At 36.9% G+C, this 23,419-nt stretch overlaps 1 protein-coding gene across 2 annotated transcripts in view; it reads left to right on the top strand.

Moving 5' to 3' along the window:
* Positions 1-711: 711 nt before the first annotated feature.
* LOC128031477 (MAM domain-containing glycosylphosphatidylinositol anchor protein 2) overlaps positions 712-23,419 on the top strand; it is a 125,431-nt gene continuing 102,723 nt past the window's right edge. For both annotated transcript variants that reach the window (XM_052619765.1, XM_052619764.1), the window contains exon 1: positions 712-1,501. In XM_052619765.1, the coding sequence (XP_052475725.1) occupies positions 1,429-1,501 (73 nt within the window). In that variant the 5' untranslated portion in view covers positions 712-1,428. The remainder of the gene's footprint in view (positions 1,502-23,419) is intronic.

The raw sequence follows: 23,419 nt of genomic DNA, 5'->3' as shown, positions 1-23,419 counted from the left end.
TTTAAAACATGTATAATATACATTATCTTATAATTAATGGCCATTCCCAGATTATTTCTCTCCGTCTCTCTCTTTTAAAGATTTTTTCTTAGTTTTGTTGTGTCCAGTTGAGTCTTTTCTGGTCCATTTTAGTTATTTAGAATGTTTACAACATTATTTTCAGTGTCACTGATCACTGTTGCTAGTGAAACCAGTGATGAATAGCCTACATGTAGTCATCATGTGGCCTTCTATTCCACCGCCTGTGTCATCATCAGTACGTTTTACTATAACAGATTACATTAGCTGAAATATATTGGCAAATTAACATTAACTGAGCTAATGACAAAATGTTTCACAATATATATAGCCTCGCAGCCACTGTTGCGATCGAGATGCTGGTAATGGAAGGAAACCCCATTCATTTGATAGTCATAAAGTCGACGGGGAGGAGGATGCGCGGCGAAATTAATAGCAGCTACATCATATTCCATTTCAATGAGAAAAAACGCCTAACGCACGAACGAACGCCAGAAACCATGTATACAATTTAGACTAGCGGCCTTTAATTTATAATGAAGTTCACGTTGCTCTGCTGCGAACGTTCTCAGCGCGCGAGTGCTTGTCATACAAATGAGATCCGAGCGCGCTCGCTCGCGCACCCCCTCACGCGCTCTTTGACGTAGTCCGCCAGCTGGGCTCCGGCGTTCCAGCGCAGTACGTATGGCGCAGCGTGCCCGACCACCCTTCACATTTCATCCAGTCTAAATCACGGTTTATCTTGAAAATAGGCATCCTGACACATCTGTTCATGTGTAATCGTTTTTTTTTTGTTTTGCTTTTTCCAAACCGGGGCCAAAGACTTTCGAGAAGTAAAGCTGATCCACACAGCTCTTATGAAATAACGGATTCGTCTTTTTTATCCGCTGGAGACGAAGAATCATAGTCTACAATAGGAGCGCTCCGTTCATCATCAAGGAGCAGCCTCACCGGCATCCTGTGACCACGAAGAGGATGAGAGCGGCGGTCTTGCCGGTTATTGGTTATTTTTCGCATTTAATCCCGCAGTGTTATCTTTTGGGGACGTCGAAGAGGTGGATGCCAGCGCGCGTAACCGATTAATAGCGCGCGTGCTTCCCATGGCGCTGTCATTTACTTTCGCCAGTCGCGTCGGTGCGTAATGCCGGCGAAGGTGTGAGGAGGAGACCCTCTCTGAAGGTTTGATGCTCGTCCTCCTCGTCTGTTACAGCTTTATATCTCCACCTAGACCAATTTGGTGAAAACATCTGCATTGAATTGGCAAGAAATTACTAGTGAGACATCTGTGACTGACACTACTTCAGCTGTTTCTTGATGATACTGTCACGCGAGGTAGGAGATTTGGACTGCACGTACTGCCTTCATCTGTTCGCCGCCTAAGGAGTTGGATATGTTCAGACTAACGTGAAGATGGATATTATCTTTACTGCCCTGTGTTTATTGGCCACACTATTTGAAGGCGGTTTTTGCCAAGGAGTATACGGTAAGCAAACACGTAGAGCCTTCAATTGTCTTTAGAGAGCTGTCGTGACCTTGCGAGGTAGATGTGGATGTTCATTCTCAATATACACTGTACTGTAGGCCTATAGGTTACATGTCAATTTACAGTTCTTGTGTTACAGGTGCATTATGGGGCATCAGCAGCATATGGCCACATTCTGCCTCGTGTTGGGCTTGTGCATGTACAGAATAGCTGCCTTCTAAATGAAACATGTTGCCTAGCATGATTGCTGAACTTTTGATAGAACGTGTTGAAATATCTTTATAACTAGCAGATGCATTGTTTGATCAGAGCATAAAGATCTGTGGCCATTACTGTGTAAACTTTATTGCAAACAATGTATGTTGTGGCTAGTCACATGGGGAAGATGTCATGGGGGCTACACTGGATGGAAGTTTAGTGATTGATTTTTTATATTTGCCATTCAGTTATTTAATGTTGATGAAACAGCCTATTTGAGATTCAAAACTTTGTTACTGAACTGGCTAATACAGTTAGCTGGCAGTAGAAATGAGCCCATAACAACGTTGATAAAGACAGAACAGTTTTACCAATACAGAACATATGCATATGGGATAATGCATAACACAACAAGTAATATGCACTAAATATTAACTGAGTAATATAAAATGCAATATAAAAAGCTGTAGATCCAATATGTGGATAACTGATAACATAAAGACAAAACTTTTTATTTAAATATGAACAAATGTGGTTCCTAAATTCTAAATCTAAGTCAATTCATACATTTTAACAATATTTTATCATAAAATACTAAATTCATACTTTATACTTATTAACAACATAATTGTTATAATAATTCATGCAACTGTATGGTAATTCATACTGTTTACTTTTAAAAACATTTATAAATTTAACAGTATTTAAAAATAGATATAGTTGTCTGTTGTTTTTAATGTCAATATGTATTATATGTTCTAATAATATAATGTAATATCTCAATATCTAACGTTTTTACAGTGACTTTAAGGCGCATTAAAGTTTTAAATCAAAAGATTGGTTACAAATTTAGAAACCAGTTCCGAAACTTTCTCGAGTTCATGAATCTCTTAAAACAGAATAATTTGATTAATTTTGTCCTTTTGAAAATCCTAATACCACCAATAGCTTTTTTTTTGTAGCCAAACATTTAACTAACCTCAGTCTTCCATAATATTTCAATGTCATTTCTTATTAACATAATATTTTAATGCATGTGCCTTGAGGACTAAATGACATGAAATGTGATGTGTGATTTAACAGTGCATATGATGTGAGTGTATTAAATTCCCTTTGACAGAATTTTATGTAGGTTAAGCTGCTCATGTCAACCGTTCATTCTGTCATAGAAACCCACATAGAAACAGCATCCTTCTGCCTGCAGAAGGCTATACTTATAAAGCATTGGCTAGGAAACCTATTATATCTGACCTCACATGGATTACAATGATATATTTACTGTTATTTAATGAAAGATGAAATAAAATAAGAAATGAAAGAAAATAAGGGAAGGATTCATTGCACATGAAATGCAGGAAAAATATTAGGCAATATCCTGTGCACACTGCACGATTTACTAATTCGTTCCCTCAATGTACTAAAACGTGCACACGATTACTATTCAATCCCTTGATTTACTATTTTGTTCATTCGATTTATACATTTTTATAGATTTGCTAAATCAAGGGAACGCAATAGTAATTGTCTGCATGTTTTAGTACATTGAGGGAATGGATTAGTAAACCGTGCGCACTATTTATGAATTCTTTCTTGCATGTCATGTGCTGGGCTCCGTACATATGACCTCACTTAATTATTGCAAGAGGTTGGTTGAAACACCAAGGCCCAATCGCAATTCTACCCCTTAGCCCTTAGATTTTGTTTTCCATTTCCGAATTAAGAATTACTTCTTCTCAGTAGAGTTGTTCCGATTCCGATACTAGTATCGGAAATATCTCCGATACCACAACAAATTCTGGCATCGGCATCGGCGAGTACATGAACCCATATACCGATCCGATACCATTTTCTTAAAAAAGACCTAGTTATGACCGCAAGCTTTGCCTAACCGCTGCACGGTTCTTCTTCGCTGCTCAAAATGCATTGAAAACACAGGAAGTTGTGCTGTGTTGCCACAAGCAACCCCTGTTTAGAGCAGCGAAGAAGAAATGAAAACGCGTTAGCAGCCCTTATCTATATATGACTGGATCACTCATCACATTCTAAACTGCCAAAACACAGTGAAGCCGCTACTATATTATAGATCAGTGGTTAGCAGTATGTCTCTGTAGTACCGGTAGTTACAGACTCTCGAGTATATTCAGTACCGGCAGCTGCGTTCAGTCGCTTCCGTGTAAGTCAAAGCGCAGGGCTCCAGACAGTAGCCGAATATATACTAGTGTCTGTGAATATTAAACTGCAAAATACTATTTAAATATTACTCCCGCAAAATCTACATCTCTGTGGGTGACTGGCACAGATGCGCGAGAGCTCGCTGTTTTGTAGTCTCTGCTGTGTGTCATGAGGACACGAACGCATAAACCGTCACTTCATGAGAATTTACCGTTTCATTTGAGAATACTGTCATATCATAAACACAGACACTCAAAGATCTTCATGGCAGCCCATTAAAATAAATGTTTGGTTTACATGAGTAAATTGACAATATATAAAGCTACTGTTGTAGCCTACAGTAATAATAATACGTCTCTATAATAATAATAATTATGCCTAGATGGTTGCTTGTTTTTTACTTGTTTTGTTGTAAAGAGATTATCTGATTAATAGATCTTTTTTGTTGCAGTTTTTTTATACAGTTATATTGTAAAACTTAAATACCTTTTTTAGTTTGCGGTGTTAGATTTTTGGCTGCATTTGAAGTTCTTTTTTGCATAAGAAAATAAATAATACTGTCAAATTCATGTTAGATAATAAAAATACTGTAATAAATACAGTAGTTCACCATGTATTTGTTCATGTTTTATTGAGGGATCTGTCTGAAGCACACCATAAAAAAATTCTAGCAATTTACACAGGGCTAGTAGTATATACAGCTGTATATACAGATATACACCCAGGTATCGGATCAGTACTCGGTATCGGCCGATACCCTGAGCCCAGGTATCGGAATCGGTATCGGGAAGAGAAAAAGGGTATCGGAACATCTCTACTTCTCAGTCAACTCTAATGAAGATACTAACTGGAAAGGCTGCTCCGGTTTGATACAAAATCACATTGTCCCACTGGATAAATGTTTTATAGTACAGCGAGACTAATGCACAATATTACAACACCCCAAAAGGCCACTTAGGCTGAAATGAAAAAGAGGGCGTCTAAGAGGTCGATAAGCTTTTAGTTCATGTAATTCATTACTGTTGGTGCACAGTTGGATCTAATGTCAGCATGTTATGATTGGAGATATATGGATATTTTTCTAATATTTATATACTTTTTACCCTGTGTGATGGCTCTCTGTTTCATATTTCATATGCTGCCTGTCCATTAATTCCAGGCTCATATCTACACAGACAGTCGACTAAGTGGTCAGCTGATAATATCACTTCAACTAAATGCTTTCATTCCCTGCTTCTCCAGTCTTAATCTGAGCTGCTAATATTTAAGTGGGTTTTTTTAGCTTCTATTTCCCATCTGTCCATAGAAGGTTTGCTTATATTTTACCAATACTGATAGAATAATCAAATGCATTCTGGTTATCTGACCGCAACAGACTTGCTTCAGTTTCATTGTACATTATATCAGAAATTTCTATAAAGACTGGACCCTGCAGGAATGAAGATCAATAACTAATTTTACTTTAGAAGTTGTACATACTTAAACAGTTTAATTAAAATTTAATGACCACATTTTTCTGTATCTGAAATGGATCCTACGGTCACATACTGACTGTTACTGTTGTATAACATTGGATTTTGTAAATCAGAAGTATATATGAGGTGGTGGGGGTGGATGAAAATGGCATTCATATGCACATTATGACTCTTTGTTAAGCAGAGATCGCCAGTTGTCTATGACAGTTTCCTCCAGGTTGGACTGACCACCGTGAAAGGGCCATTCTCAGTTCCTCTAGCTTCTACTCTAAACAATTCACACCTCTTACAAGCAGCTGGAGGGAAGGGTTGGGGGAATTGTTGAACTCGTGAGTTGTGACTTGTTATTGGATGCCATGTAGATCTTCATGCAATTGGTATTATCGTGCAATGAAGTCCACTCCCTCTACACACTATTCTAACACACCTTGGTAACAACCATTAGCAGAGTAACCTTGGGATGTACAAAGCACATTGTTGTTGTTAAGCATTACTGTTAATGTGGAATACAACAGCCTTCTTTACACATTTCCCTGAATTATTTATCGCCACTCCACTCCCGGTTTGTGTAGCACATTTACTATGCCATGTTCTGTAAGTTATTAAAGACTTAAGCAACGTACAACAAACTCAGCTCAACTGCTAAACAGAAATGACATGCATAACGCAAGTGGTTACACAACTGTAACAATTTTGAACTTGAACTTGGGCAACTTTAACTTGGATTTCCTGAAATAATAATGATTAGGGTTTGATCCTGAAATATGTAAAAAGTATCTTGTGCTCACCAAGGCTGTATTTATTTGATTAAATATACAGTAAAATACTGTGAAATATTTTCTATTTTGATATATTTTGTAATGTAATTGTATTAATTTAAAACTTAATTTTCAGCAGCCATAACTGCAGTCCTTAGTGTAACATTATCCTTCAGAAATTATTCTACCGGTAATTAACAACTACTGAATTAAAAAAACAAATATCTTTGCATTGAAACTTATATTTTTTTCACAATTATTTGATGTATAGAAAGTTAAAAAGAACAGCATAATAAAAAAATATTATACATATTTATTTCTTCTAAATTTCAATAATTTTTCCTTAACAAAATACATTTCTTAACAGAAAAAAATAAGTTATTTGTTTCTGCATGTTCTAATGCAGGGGTTTTCTACCTGTCGTGGAAGACCCCACCAGCCCTGCTTATTTTGTGTGTGTCCCTCATCTAACACAGCTGATTCAACTGATCAGCTTATTAGTAGAGACTGCAAAACCTAACCTAACCATACAAAATGTGCAGGGCTGGAGGTCCTCCAGGAACAGAACCACTGTTGTAATGAGTAATATTGTTTTAAATTATGAAACTAGTCTGATTGGGCCCCTTCTACCAGCAGTGATGTCATGTATGAAAATTTATTGTGCAGCTGCTGCGACTCCATTCTACCCCCTTTTTCATGGGCTTCAGCCTTTTTCTGTCATCTAAGTACCCCTAAAATTGTAATCATTCATCTGAATGATCAGGCCACTGCTGCTTCCTCAAGAAAGTTTATCATTCTCATGTTTTTAAAGTCTTGTCAGATTTAACATTAAAGTGTTTTCAAGCAGCTTAACCATTACAGTGTTTTCAGTGCAAGGTGGCATGAAAGGGATCTCAATGTGGTACCCACTTGCTGTGATGCACGCACACAGAAAGACGCAGCAAATACAATGAGTTCTCTTTCATGTCTTCTTGAGAAAATACACACAAAATGTCAGAATGACAAATATCCATGTAAACACAGTCGGATACGTCTTAATTTGTATCTTCGTACCTAATAATCTCTGAGGGCTAAACCCCCCTGAGGATGAAATCCTAGAACTGCCCCTGCTGAAATCCCTGTGGGAATAAATATTTAATCTGAGAATGTGAATGCAGAACTAAATGTAAGAACAGGTAGAAAAAGATCTTTAACAAATATAGCTTGTTACCACTTTTTACAGTGGATGGTAAACTTTTAACATAAAACGTTTCATGTTGCATTCATATTCTGGGCTTTTCAACTGAGTTTGATCTTTTAATATCACTGTCTTAATGCATAAGCCACATTAAGCATAAAAATATCCACTTTGATTATGGTGCTTCTGTCTACATTTACATTTACATTTAATCATTTAGCAGATGCTTTTATCCAAAGCGACTTACAAATGAGAACAATAGAAGCAATCAGACTAATCTGCCGGACGGGGTCATTGTAGCAATATGGTCTGTGACGCTTAACTGTTGATCCATCACAACTCCTATGTTTCTGGCCGTCCTGGAAGGAGTTATGGTTGATGAACCCAGCTGTATAGAGAAGTTGTGATGAAACGATGGGTTAGCTGGAACCACCAGCAGTACTGTCTTAGTACAGCTAGAAATTACATTCTGACAGGCTGAAATGCAAGCAACTACCGTCGGGTCATCTGGTTTGAATGGGAAGTAGAGTTGAGTGTCATCAGCGTAGCAGCGATAAGAAAAGCCATGCTTCTGTATGACAGATCTTAATGATGTCATGTAGATGGAGAAGAGAAGTTGTCCAAGTACTGAGCCTTGAGGAAAGTAGCAAGTTGTTGTGACTTAGAAATTTCACCCCTACAAAGACACCTTGAAAGATCTATCAGAGAGGTAGGACTTAAACCACGGGAGTGCGGTTTCAGAGATGCCCATATTTCTCAGGGTGGACAGGAGAATCTGGTGATCTACGGTGTCAAAAGCAGCAGACAGGCCCAGCAAGATGAGTACTGAAGATTTTGAAGCTGCTCTTGCCAGTCGCAGGGCTTCACTAACCAATAGCAGGGCAGTCTCAGTTGAGTGGCCACTTTTGAAGCAATATAGGTTGCTGTCCAGGAGGTTGTTCTGTACAAGGAACATAGAGAGCTGGTTGAACACAACTCGCTCAAGTGTCTTTGCAATTAATGGAAGAAGGGATACCGGTCTGTAGTTTTCTTTAGAGATGGTTTCTTAAGCAGTGGGCTTACCTGAGCCTGCTTAAATGCTGAAATGTTCCAAAGTGAAGAGAGGAGTTGATAATGTGCGTAAGTGAAGTTATGACTGAAGAAGAAATCGCTTGAAGGAGGTGAGTGGGGATCGGATCAAGTGGACAAGTAGTAGGATGATTGGACAGGATAAGTTTGGAGACGTCCATCTCTGAGAGGGGAGAGAAGGAGGAGAGAGAGTGTGCATTAAGGGGGGTGGGGTGGGGTGGGGGGGTTGGGGTGAAATGCTATTTCATGCATACTGAGTTTTTTACACTGTTAAAGAGTTGGATTCCCATACTAAACATGGACAAAGTTTCAAAAATTAAGTTGTACGTTTGAAGGAGTATTTCTGTTCCAAAAATACTCCTTCCGGTTTGTCACAAGTTTCGGAAAGTTTTTTTCGAGGATGGCTCTGTGTGACGTTAGATGGAGCGGAATTTCCTTATATGGGTCCTAAGGGCACATCTGCCGGAAGAGCGCACGCTCCCATATAGCAGCGCACTGAGAGGCTGAGCACAGACATTCATTCACTGATCAGAGCGAGAGCGTCGCGAAATGTCACAAAAGGAGTGTGTTTTTGGTTGCCAGGGCAAGACAACCCTGCACAGATTACCAAAGGAAAAACAGCATTAAGGGACCAGTGGATGGAGTTTATTTTTACAGAGCATCAACGGAGTTGTGCAAGTGTTTGTGTTTGTTCCCTGCATTCGTTTCCTGCAGTTGTTGCTGCTGCAGCTCTCGTTCAGTTTCAGCCTCGGGATCTGATTCTGGATCATAAATATACGCTGAATATGACTGTTAACCATGGTTTGTTTTGGTTGGTATTGTCCTCACGGTATTGTCACAGCTTCCAAACGCTCTCAACGCAAAAGCCTACTGGCGCTCATGATTCTTTAGCTCCGCCCACACATCACGCCTCCATTCGGTCGTGTTTTTCCGGGAAAAATCGGTACAGACTACCTTTCTCTTATGAATATAATAAAACTAAAGACTTTTTGGTTTCACTTTATTTTACAGTACGTGTACTAACATGTACTTATAGTGTACTTACAGTGTATTTATCTAAGAAAGTTCTGGTAATACAAGGTAACTACATGGGTATAGGGTTAGGTTTAGGGGTAGGTTCAGGGTTAGTACCTAGTTATTACATAGTTATTGCAATTACTATAATAAGTACAAAGTATGTACATGAGGAACAGGACTGTAAAATAAAGTGCTACCGACTTTTTGGAGTTATGAAGGATGCAGTACTACTCTATAGGTACTCAAGATTAACAGGATATTGAGTGAAAACGAGCATTTCACCCCCCCCCCCCCCCCTTAATCGTTGTGAAGTTATCCTCAGTCTGTGGCGTGGAGAATTGGTCATTGATGGTTCTTGTCTTATTGTGAAGAAAAGAGTCGATGGAGGAGGAGGTGGAGGTGGATTAAGAAGAGAAGAGAAAGTTTTGAAGAGTGTCTGAGCGTCACAACAGTTGTTAATTTTGTTGGGGGAGTGTGATGTTTTAGCAGTGAAGACATTTGCAGAGAATGAAGAGAGGAAAGACTGATAGACACTGAGGTCGGTAGAGTTTCTTGATTAATGCCATTTCCTCTCTGCAGCCCTGAGTTTAGAGCGAACTATAAGGTCTAGAAGTATAGTGTTTATGACAAGTGAATGTGAGAAAAAATTGACTTTCTCTGGTTGTTTTAGAACATTAAGTCTCCACTGAACTACCTTTGTGCTCACATCTCGCATCTTTTGGAGGGTCTCGAGCATGACACGGCATTTCAGAAATGCAGCCCTCAAGTCAAAATATTTTTTTGTGTTTTGCATTTTTCAAAGCAGTAACATGTTCTATAAGATTTGTCAATGCCTTTTACAATGTCCTGTGATGGGGCTCCACATACCTTGGGGGCTACCTGGGTGTCCTGACTTTGGATCTGACTTTTGGATCTGGATCACAGTTGGCAGTGCAGGCTGCAATATTAGTAATATAAAAACAATTGTCTCTTGTATGCATATTTGACAGTAGCTTAAGTTAAAATAGTTTCAGTAAGGTTAGAATCAGTTTTATTAAAATTAATCATTGGCCTTCCACAGTAACCACAGTTAAAACCACACATATAGCACCTTTCTGGTAAAAATTTAACTATAAGTTTTCTGTGGTATTTGCATGAAAAACAGTTGTCTAAATACATTTAGTATAAATGCACAAATGCTATAGCTTAATAAAAAAAATACTGTAATTATATTTCATTACTTATTAAATACATGTAATACATGTCAATATTACAAATATAACAAAATCCGGTAACACTTTATTTTAAGGTGTCCTTGTTACACATGTAAGCATGGGCCAGTATGAGATTTTGACGGTATGATAACCTCAAAGGAACACTCCACTATTTTTTTTTAATAGGCTCATTTTCCAACTTCCTTAGAGTTAAACAGTTGAGTTTGTACCATTTTTAAATCCATTCAGCCGATCTCCGGGTCTGGCGGTAGAACTTTTAGCTTAGCTTAGCATAGATTATTGAATCTGATTAGACAGTTAGCATCTCACTTAAAAAGGACCAAATAGTTTTGATATTTTTCCTATTTAAAACTTGACTCTTCTGTAGCTACATCGTGTACTAAGACCGACAGAAAATGAAAAGTTGCAATTTTGGTCTAATCAGATTCAATGATCTCAGAGGATTTAATAATCACAATATTACAACACTTTTTTGTTTAGTGCAATCTTGCACACATCTTGTATGCATTCAAGTTTTCAATAAACTAGATGTGACACAGCAGAAAACATTGCACCATTCTTCGCTGTCTTGCTACTAATTTTGTAAGGGTTTCAGCGGGATTTCCACTCAAGTTCTGAAGCATGACGGATATGCGGATATGCTCATGGGGAGAACCAATAGGCTTACATCGCCCACACTGCACTCTAAAGTTAGATTTTTTTCTTCTCTCGCTCTTCTTTGAAGTACTTTTTTAGTGTGTTGTGTAGTTTCTGCTACCTGTGGATATCTTTTCTTTCTTTTTGTTCTTGTTTTTTTTTTTTTTACAGGTGGATGACTAACCATGCAATGCATTAACGCAAATCCACTGCCATTTAGAAAAAAATCATTGTTTCTCATGCAGGGTGAGTTGTGGCCAAGAATAATGCTGGGCTGAAAAGGAAAATACTAATAATAACAAGTACTGTGGCTTATTGGATAAAATGCATATGTTAATAAATATTTAATGGCTTGAATTAACTAGGGTAAAAATAATTAATGAATGTAGCCTCTCGCTCTTGAGGACCAGTGTGAGCTTACGCCCTGAAAGCAGGAAGGCAAGATTAGTGACCTCTCAAAGCACCACTACAGAACCATAAAAACAAAGCTATCAGTCACAAGAACTGTGTCTTTCCTGGAGTACAACAGCTAAATGGTCATTTAACATTTTGGGCACTGAAAAACGAGTGAAATATCGAGTCTTATATATGTATTGTTTGTTGTATTATTAGACTTTGGAAGCAGCTCTCCATCCTTACTGATTCTTATAGCTGTTATGAAGCGAATAGCCTCTAGCAGATGTTTATTGAAGGAGACTTATGTTTGAGGTTATAATGAAGTCCTACAGCAAATTATAGTCAAAATCCTCTCAAACAGTATCTGGAATACACACCCAACACGGCATATTTTGGATGTCTCTTATTTGACACGTCCAGTCGAGGACCTGGAGCATTCTACTATATCTGGCTGATGAGAACCAGATGTGTCAGATTAGGAAGATGTCCTAAATATGGGCTGTGTCCAGTAAACTCACTTCCCAGTCAGTCAGTGAAATTCATTCATTCATTTCTAAGACATCGTAACATCATGCGTAATGATTAAAAAAATAAAATAAAAAAAATATCTCAAATTAAGAGATGAGTTTTTGCTTTTCTAAGTGATACCTAATGATCTTGAACAAATTTATTTATCAAGAACAATTGAAATAGAGTATTGTCATAGCCAAATAAATATGTACTGGCTAAAAATGCTTATTTCTAGCTTGAAATAAATTAAATATGAGATGAGTTAGATTACTTATTTTAATTATTTGCATATTTTTCTGCTGTTGCCATTAAGCAGTTGTGGCCTAATGGTTAGAGAGTTGGACTTGTAACACGAAGGTTGTGGTTTTGAGTCTCAGGTCCTGCAGGAATTGTTGGTGGGTGGAGTGAATAACCAATGCTCTCTTCTACCTTCAATACCACGACTGAGGTAAGACCCTTAGAAATTAGACCCCAGAGCAGAAATTCCAAGCGTGGGTACAGAATTATTTCAAATGAGGTATAGTCATTACCAAATAGATATTTAATGACTAATATGCTTATTTCTCCCCTGAAATAGAAATATAATTAAATAAAAAATAAACCTTTTAAAAGGCCTGAAATTATTAGATGAGTTGTGCTGTTACTTTTTTAAGTGATTTGAATTTTCACAAAAAAAAAAAAAAAAAAAAACTATAAATAAATACTCTGAATTCTTATGGGAAAATAAAAACAAAGCTGTCACTGGGGTGAAACTCTAAGGTACAAAAGCCAAAATGTAGTCTTTCTGCATTACATTTGCCCTAAATAGAAAATATTAGGAAAAACACATATCGGTAGCTTTTGAAATTGTTCAACCTCAGTCACAGTTTTGTACCTTTTTTACTGAGTGTGTAGACTTTGAACACCCAGAAGACTTTAGCAACTTCAAAGCAACACCCTGGGTCTAAGGAGGCAAGATTTGCACAGACAAGCACTACACACATTTTCTTAAAAAATGTCAAGTGTAGATGATTTCTGATAAGTGCTTTTCCTGAACTGTGCATGAACAGTGAGTGTGCCTTGATCAGACCTGTGTGCGTATAGACTCTAAGAATGTTCCAACAACCAATGGAACAGCACAAAATAACCTGACCAAAACCTTGGACTTCACATTGTTAATGCTTCAGTGAAGGTCTCTAAGGACAGCAAGCTTTATAACAGAACCATTTTCCTGCTGAGCCCGGTGGCAAAAACCATTTCTGCACACCCGTGTTCCCCTTTTGCACAGGGTACGTTAAAGAGGTTTGAACTATTGCAGCATTATTGCATTAAGGTAATGAACACTGCTTGCAAGGCTTATATTTATTTAGAGATTTCTGTTTTTATTCATTTATTTCAGGAAATCAATCAAAGGAAATCAAAAGTATTGGGGCTATTTACCTACCCATAGTGCTTTATCGATTTGGAATGATTTTTGCTGCCTTTTATAAAATAATTTATTTTTATTTACACATTTACTGACTTTTGTGTTTCATGTTGAATTGTTGAAATGGCTTGTATTTTAAACTCAATAAAGATTTATGGAAATAAGTGAGTTTTGCAACTGCATCAGTGAACTTTCAGTGCAGATCTAAGTGACGTTTGTCAACACTCAAATCTGTAAATTCTTATGCATCGACCCCTGTAGTTTTTCTATTAGCACAGTCTCTCCGCTCAGGTTTATCAAGCCATTAGCAGTAGATTTTGTGGGAAGGAGTGTTAATAAGTGTTAATGAGTATAAACTAGTGCACATTACTGCAAGCAATGCGGGCAGCCTTCATTTTGTGGTTCACCACTCTGTTTAAGTTGATTTTCAAGAAGATTTCACTTTACTCAGAAATTTGGAGAGGTTTCCGTTTGGTCTTGGAAAGCTGATATCCACATTGCCTGTCATGGAATGTCACTGATCAATAATATTTTCCAAAAAGGATTGGAGATGAACTGTTTATCACTTGTTCTTTGTTGGGATGAGGCTAGTCATTAGATGCGAATGTCTGGCAGGGCTGTGTTACTTTGAGAGTTATTATGACTTGTGTGAGGATGCACTTCTTAATTAAAATTTCACAAGCTGGAAGCTGGTTAACTTAAAGCCGTGTTCACAAATTTACTAAGAAGTTGTCTCATGCTAATATATTTCAAATGAATGTTCAGTGAAAAAAAAAGATGTCTGCCCCTACGTTTTTACATTAACACATCCCAGTGGAAGATTTCATTCAGGCACCCATTCATTCTCTTTAATTAGGTGAAATATCAAGGGCATCATAAAGAAACCAATCGTGCCAAAATAATTGTAAACAAAATTTTAATTGTGCACAGGACAGACACGACTGCAGTAGTTTCCTCTTTCACTTGATTTCAAGCAAAATTATGATGGATGCACAAATATGATTTTGCCAGACAATAATACTTCTCTTAGCATCTTAGTGGGATCAAAAGTAATCTGTATATTTGGGATTGGACAGATCTGGTCATGATCAAATATTAAATCAGCTTACCTACATGAGCAAGGCTCCATGAAGCAATGCTGTCAGAGTTATTCAAATCCATTTTCCTTTTGACAGTTTGCAAGTAAACCTGGACTTTCTCACCTTATTGAATAGCATTATCCTTCTGTTCTGATTATTTTATTTGTATTTATTTTTCATAAATATATTACATCTTTCGTTTCTTTTTTTAGTAAGCTAGTCATTGCAGTCATTTAATGCAGTTGTTCCTCTCCGGGTCTTTGGAGTGTGAATTCACGCTGTAAAATGAAAAAAAAAGCCTGTGTGTCTGCATCAGCATATACTGTAACTTTGTTTGAATGTGTGTGCGTGCGATTTGTGTTTGTGATGCACCTCATAAATTATTCCTCCATAAAAGTTTTTTTGCCACTGTTATCTTTATGATCATATTGTTTCCTTTAGACAAGCAGTTAGATTTTCTGTGAATTAACCAGAATTATGAATTATGAATGTGTCTCAAGATGAAACTTCATGGTGAACTCTAGTGAATTGAGATAAACTACCTAGACCGAGATGAATGTTGTATTTGGCTCTGTTCTCCAAATGACCACATAGAAAAATACGGTAACACTTTAGAATAAGGTTCCATTAGTTAATGTTAGTTAATGTATTAATTAACATGAACAAACAATGAATAATACATTTATTACTGTATTTATTCATCTTTGTTAATGTTAGTTAATGAAAATACAGTTATTCATTGTTAGTTCATGGTAATTCACAGTGCATTAACTAATGTTAACAAGCACAACTTTTGATTTAAATAATGCATTAGTAAATGTTGAAATTAACATGAACTAAGACTTATAAATGCTGTAGAAGGATTGTTCTTGCTTAGTTCATGTTAACGAAAGTAGTTAACTAACATTAACTAATGGAACCTTATTCTAAAGTGTTACCAAAAATACTTGTAGATGCATTATGTTATTGTATAGCAATCTCAGGTTTTCAAGGCTGCATTGTTCTTGCATTTTTCATTCATGCTTTAAAGACAAATAGAAATAAATGTGAAACAATAGCATTAGTTATAAGAATACAACATAGTTATAGTAATCTGCAGTCTACATCAGTTTTCAAACTTTTTTGTCTTATGGACCCTCACAGCCTCATCTTCAGATGGTTACACAACATGTATCCCTTCACTTTTATAAGAAACAAGTCCAGGGTTAATAAAGGGTTACTCCACCCCAAAATGAAAATTTTGTCATTAATCACTTACCACCATGTCGTTCCAAACCTGTAAAAGCTCAGTTCGTCTTCGGAACACAATTTAAGATATTTTGGATGAAACCTGGGAGGCTTGAGAATGTCCCGTAGACTACCAAGTAAACAACAGTGTCAAGGTCCATAAAAGGAATGAGAAGTCGTCATCAGAATACTCCAACTGCCATCAGACGTGCAACCTGGGTTATATGAAGCGACGGGAACACTTTTTGTAATTTGTCAACGGTCTCCTCTGTGTCACTCCATATCACCGTGCTGCGTATGCTCTTTTATGTCCTCCGTGCCTCAAGGATGAAAATGAAAATGTGATGTTTATCTGCTTACCCCCATGGAATCCAAGATGTAGCTGACTTTGTTTCGTCAGTAGAACACACACTGAGATTTTTAAAACAAACCGTTGCAGTCTGTCACTCTTATAATGGAAGTGAATGGGAATCACGGCTAAAACGTACAATAAAACAAAACAAAAAAGACACACAAACAAAACCAAATGAAACCCTGCGGCTCATGGCGATACGCTGATGTGTAAAGACATAAAACGATCAGTCTGTGAAAGAAACTGAATAGTATTTATATAGTTTTTTACCTCTGATGTACTGCTTTGCCTGAACTGTCTGAACTAAAGTGCCTCCTCAAAACACAGCCTTGTTTTATTGTATTATTGTAAATCATTTGAAATTTGTGTCAATAATTTATCAACAGAATGCAGCTGCAGTTTTCTGTCGGGATTTGTAGTACCGCGCTACATCCAGTGTAGACAGCATCACTGATTATAATGAGTTCTATAGTTAGTTTTGTCACGCAGTGGGAAGATTATTTACAAAGCTGTCTTTTGTTGTAGAAGTGATGGTTCTACCATATTTGTAAGGAGTAGAATTAGCAGCTTTAGCTATATGGAGTTGCAGAATTAAAATGCCATTGACATCAATTCCACGTGATATCATTAAAGCTGCGGTAGGGAACTTTTGACGCTCTAGCGGTTAATAAACAGAACTGCTTGCGTCTTGCGGAAGAACATCGTAGCCGGAACTACTTCTCTCTGTTTATGTCTATGAAGAATCACAAAGGTACTGGGTTACTCCGCCGCGGTACCCCCGAAGCAATCTAAAATAGTCCGAATATAAACACTTATTATAGGTGCACCCTAGTGATTCAGGACAAGCCAAAAACACGGTTTGGAAAATGGATTCATGGTGTACTCGCTTATTATATACATTTTTCTACATTTTCAACACAAACAAAGTTACGGACCGCAGCTCTGATTGGTTGATTTCTTACCAGGAGCGGTCTGTAACTGCAAATGGCAATAGGACCACTGGGTTTCACAGATTATCTGTCTCATATTCTACTGTCAGGACATAATGACAGGTTTAATACATATGTAAAGAATATTTTTTTTTACAAAAGTTCCCTACAGCACCTTTAAATCTTAAGTATGCTTATGACATGAGTAAGTCCTGACATTTTGTCTAACCCCAATAGGGTTTAGAATGTCTAAAAAGGCTGATTCCAATGCATCTTTTTCACTAAAATCTCCAACAATTAAAACTTTATCTGCAGCCAGCACTAGCTCAGATAGAAAATAAACAAATTCTTAGATAAAGTCTGTATGGTGCCCAGTTGGCATGTACTGTATACTAGGGCTGTCAAAATGGCTGAAAAACGAAATTCGAATTTTGCACAAATTTCGGTTTTTAAGTGTAAACAAGATCTTCTACACATTGATGTTCTCATTTACGCAATATTTTTAATGGACATTGTAGCAGCGCTGCATCTAGTGCCTTAAACTGGATAGGCTAACAAAACATTATAATGCAATGACACTTACATTGTCATCGCATCTCATGTGCCACTGATATAGACCAAAGAATACTTCAGGTTTCCACTTCCTCGCACTGTCCGCATTATGTCATTTTCGGACAGCGTACAAGGTGAATATGTACAACAGCGTATGTACAAGGTGAATGATGAGACAAGTGGTACTGCATGTCGAAGTCATCCGCCTTTTAAAAGCTATGCAGACGGAATGGAACACAGAATGTGAAGTATACCCGGGCCGGGCCTTAAGGCAGCCTCCTTAATGCACACCTAAATTTCTAATGCAATGAATGCAATGCAACGTGGATTTTTATTTTATATCTAACGAACATTCGAAATTCGAATACAAACATCACAAGGAATTCATCATTAACACTTATTACACTAGATAATGTTATATAAAACACCTTTAATTCATACAAATTATACCAGATTTCTGAGAAACACTGAAAATATTGCTATAAATTGAAGTAATAAAGTTATATTTACCTTTTGATTGCGGTTCATGTTTATAACAGTAATTCTGGGGAGTAGACTCATTTAAAGTAATGTAATCATCTGGTTTTATTCAGGTTTCTGTCAAACAGAGCACATCTAGGTTATGATCTATGATCATATCATTTGCAAAAAGCAATTTTGTAGAAAGGGATCTAATATTCATTAAGCCAAGCTTTATCATTTGTTTATCTTTTATTTGTTGAACATCGATTAAATGAACATTGTTTGGACATATTTGCTAGTTTGGGGAACTCTAATATGAAATCAAGGTGAAAGAGTCTCTATGTGCTGAGAATGAACTGACTTCTGTGACGTGAGGTGCATTGCCAGCAGACGGTTGGTTTAGACAGTCTGTCTGCTTGCTGACCTGGGTCCCAGTTAGTCAATTGCAAACTCTAAGTCTATGTGCCATATTTCTAGAGAGAAGCGCGGCTCCACCCTTGGAATCTGAAAGTTGCTCCCTGGAATCTGCTTACACTTGGTTTGGAATCAATTGTCTAGATCAGAAATGATCAAACTTTTTACTAAAAAGTGCAAAAAATCTGACTTAATGAGGGCGATGGGTCAAAATAAATGTGGCCTGTGCTTGCAAAATGAGTGGGAATGCGCACGGGCAAATTTTGAAAAAAAAAAATCTGATGTGAAGCATTATATTAGATCTGTACATTACAGAAGGTCTTAATATATGGCCATCTGTCTCATTAATGATAATCTGTTTCTTTTAAACAATAAAAGAAAAGAGGGAATCACTTGCTGCTCTTGATTGAACTGCTTTTATAGTTTAACAATCAATTTATTTGTAATTAACAGACTAAAGGGAGTTTTACATTTTATTATTTGTTTTTCTTACTTGAATGCTTTTGTTTAAAGGTGCCATATGCAAAAATGCTAAAATGATTTTTTTTTTAGGTAAAAATATCCATAACATGACCTACACGAATCAAAAGAATGAGAAGAAATAAGGGCGATGATGTCATTAAAAAAATGTGAAGTTATAGTGCTGCAGAGATATCAACCTTAATTAGCATTAGCATTACTAGCCCCGGCCCGACAGGTGTCGTAATACCAGTTTTGGCCATGGGAGGCGGTATGCGGGCAACATAACCACCAGCCAACCTGCAATACACGAATAACTCGCACGTCTTGTGGGCGTGCCTGAACCTGATGTCAATCATGTGGAAAGTACAGCACAGTACTTCATTTCAGTTCAGGGAAGAGAGAGAAATTATGGCTCAAGCCCTTAGCAAGAGACCACCACCCCCTACAGAGAAACAACCGCGCTCGGAATCACAAATCAAATCCGATACGAAAAGGAGCCGAACCAGAGTAAACATCGGCACTGCTTTTAATCGCTGGAGACAACTGATGGACATGAAAGAAATGAGGTTCGACTCTGAACTTGCAACATTTCTTTTCGATTGGTAAGTTAGATGCTGTTAGTATTTCGCTAGAAGTTTGTTTTATATGTTTGTGTATTTGTTTTCGGGAAGTTATAACATAGAAATGTATCGAAGGCTGTTCAATAAACGTGCTAATGTTAGCGATGGCTAACCGTAGCTGCGTTTGATAATTAGCTTGCTATAACTTAACGTTACCCATTTTATTATATCATAACTAACCTGCTCTGTCTAGTCTGTTGGTCTCCGTGTCCTGTTTGCTTTGTGGTTTTTCTGTGCATGAAAAAATTGATGTGTGGCGTGAAAGCGTGCGAAAAGAGTCAATTGTGTGTGTCTCATGGTGAATGCTTAAGGGTTGGCACATTAGTTCCCAAGCAGAATAAAGGACAGGTTGATTATTGCGGTTTAGCGTTTGTATTAATCTATGGTGCGATTTTTGACGCTCTAGACGCCGGCGGTGTGAACGCACAGTTAGGCTTCGGCTGTGGCTGTAGTGTTGTTGTGAAAGTAGGGGCGGAGCATAGAGACTATGCCGTTTCTCGTTTGTTACTCTAGAGTAGACCAATTCACTTTATTGAGGCATATTGCCCCCATCTGGTATGGAATGTGGAGTATGACTTGATTTTTTTTGCCAAACATTACAGATGGCACCTTTAAATGTAAAATGAAGATGTATTATTATTTTTATTTTTATTTCTTATTTTTTATTTGTATTCTAGTAATTATTATTATTACGAAAATGACTGAAAGAAACTGGCTTTGCTGACTCCATCGACTTCAAACAGGTGTAGCTCAGTCATTTTTCATCCGAATCCAATAAATCATTCTGAACCTCTATTAATGTAACATAAAAATAACTCATTTTTCAAATTTGCTCATTGTGACTCATTTTCCAGCACAGGTCACAAATGTTGCATTGTATCCAACTACATTATAACAACAAATAAAAAATTAAAGTCACTTAAATTATCTATATTTCAAAGCAAAAATACAACCAAAAAGTTAATAGAAATAGATACATTTAGAAACGAAGAAATGCTTGGTTGGGCCCTTTGAGCATAACTGGTCTAGAAAAATAAAATCTAGAAAGACATGGGGGGAACATCAAAACTACATGCCCATATTTTAACATGTAAGATCTGCAAAAAAGGTTTTCATTTTGTCATGAATGGAGTGGATTCTGTATGTCACGACTCACGAACATCATGCAGCAGTACTAGGCCTGTAGTATCATAGTATCAGGAGATGTTATTGAGGTGTTGTTGGGACATCAAAGCACTTTCACTCTCAGAACAGCTCAGCAGGTTTAGCTAAAGAAAAAAAGTCCTGCTTCTGCTCCAATGTAACAACTCTCAAAGGTGAAGCTCACTTTTTCATTGTCCCTCATTGCTCACTGTGTCCATGTGACGGGTTTCCAAGCTAAGCAAATTACCCTGCACCGGTAATGTGCTGGAGATGACATTTTAAGACAATGTACATGTGATGAAAATAGCAGAAGGGCGTCAGATTGGTTGTGGTCCAAAGAGGGCAAATGTTCTCCATCATTATTCTTAAACACTGCCCTCATCATCTCTGCCCTTTGCAGAGAATTAGCATATGAAAAGGAGAGCAAAGTGCTGTATTTCAATGAGCCGCCCTTGCCATTCTCAGCACCGCTGTGCTCTCTTTTCTCTGCTTAGTTTCACAAACAGCCTGAATGGGTTGAGATCAGATGGTTAGAGAAGATGACATCTGATTTAAAGTGAATCTGAATAAATTAATAGTAACTGGGCACAATTATGTTGACCCTTGTTCTCTAACTGGTGTGCATCAATGGTGTGGAAACTTCACATTAGGCTGAATTAGTAATTATGTTACTCCTTTCATTGGATTAAAGTTCTGATCTTAAGTTACATTAAGTGCTTTAAAATCAACAAAATCATTATTCAAATGAGATGCTTGAAAATGTGAAATATAATTTTGTTGGTAGGACATGGCACAAAAGAACAACTAAAGTCTGTGAAATAGGAGCACACTTTGGTAAACCAAGCACAATTAGGTACATTTACAATGCTGAAATGACTGCTTTCTAAGGAGAACACTGACATAGCCTGACAAAGAGTTCTCTTGACAACCAAAGAAATAACCAAGAAAAAAAAAACAGATAGCACAGTATAATTACCAGACAAATAAATCGGTAGTGAAGACTGCCTAAAGGCCTGCTTGCAAAATAATGTTCTTTTCATTCTCTTGGTCTTTCACTTCCTTTCCATCTTATTCTCCTGTTTTTTACTGCTGTATTCTTGTATGTCTCAGGATCATAGCATTCTAACTGCTTTTTAAGTTTTAAATACATATCTATTTAATTTGAAATTAGGCATTGACTAATATGTTACTGATTTTTACAGATCAAGTAGACCGATAACCGATATTTTGAACCGATATATACTGTATGCCTGTAAAAATGAAAATTAATGTCGAAATTAAGTATAATCGTTTAACTGAAAAATTTTCCTTGCCCAAACCCCATTCCACAGCCATACCTGTCACACACCCAGTTTAAAAGCAGTGTTTTTCTTCTTGAAATCAGGAGCACTTGTCCTCCTAATTAAAAGAACAATTAAGGAGCACCTTCTGATCAATAATCAAACATTCTGATCAAAATTAGCCTTCCAAATATAAGGTGAAGGGATTTACAGGGCCATTTTCTTTTCACCTTTGCAATGGCATAATTTTCATCTGTCAGATTAAAAAATTGTATGTTTTTAACTTTTTAAAATGTTTTTTTTTATGTTTTAAAAATGTAAATTTAAAACGATATAATAAGAAGTAAAATAAGATGTTCAGATGTTTAATGAGGTGCCATGAACGCAATTAAATTCATAAATTCATGTGGAGTTTAATGTTTTAAATATAAAGTTTTGAATGCAGAAATATTAAATGATTTAAATAACTGAAATTATACCTAAAAATTCAACTGAACCGCCAGCAGGTTGCGGCAATTCACAGATTTTATCACTGAATCATTCATTCAGTTGATTCATTTGAAAAAGTGAATCATTCAGGAATGAAGCAAGTGTCTTTATGAATGGATAATTATGAATCACTGCCTCACTAGATTCGTTCAAAATGCGCTTTCATTCATGAATTAAACATCTGTGTTTGCTTTTAGAAATGCGAAGCGGCTGAGCTGTTACTATATTTGGAACTGTTTGCATTGATGAAATATAGCAAATTCAGGCAGTACTCATTTATTGAACTACTGTATTAAATCAAGAACACATTTGCAAACTCCCTTAATAACTATTAAAAGCTGTCACTCTCCTTATCTAGTGAGTTTTCAAGACTCAAAAGAACATGCAAATGATACATTCCATCATCAGTTATCGTGTTATAAATGCTGAACCTGCGGGAATGAATAGAATTGTTATTAATAGCCACAATCCTGTGTCGATATTCAAGTCCTGCTCTGTGTTCTCTGTTAATAACCCCACTGTGAATAATGTAAGTGGCGTTATGTTGTCAGTGAGAAGCTGCAGCCATGGCAGGGATAATTTTTGGTGTGCCACTACATGTTTCACCTCATTTTTTCTAATTGAAGGAAATCTGTGATGGCAATTGATTATGTATATCATACTGCACCACAGTAATATATTTCTAATAATTTCTTTAAACTAACCTGAACTTATATTTTGACAGGTTGCCATGAGGAACTAAATGATATGATGATAGTTTTACTCAAATGAAACTGTCAAATGCTCATGAAGTGACTCTCAGAGGGAGTCAGAGCATTTCTAGATATGTTGTTCAGGTATATATGTCCTTATGTAGTGAGACGATAGAAGCTGAAATCACAGT

Source organism: Carassius gibelio, chromosome A17, assembly GCF_023724105.1.
Source record: "Carassius gibelio isolate Cgi1373 ecotype wild population from Czech Republic chromosome A17, carGib1.2-hapl.c, whole genome shotgun sequence".
Lineage (NCBI taxonomy): Eukaryota > Metazoa > Chordata > Actinopteri > Cypriniformes > Cyprinidae > Carassius > Carassius gibelio.
The sequence above is the reverse complement of the archived record's forward strand: the minus strand, read 5'-3'. Positions and strand labels throughout refer to the sequence as shown.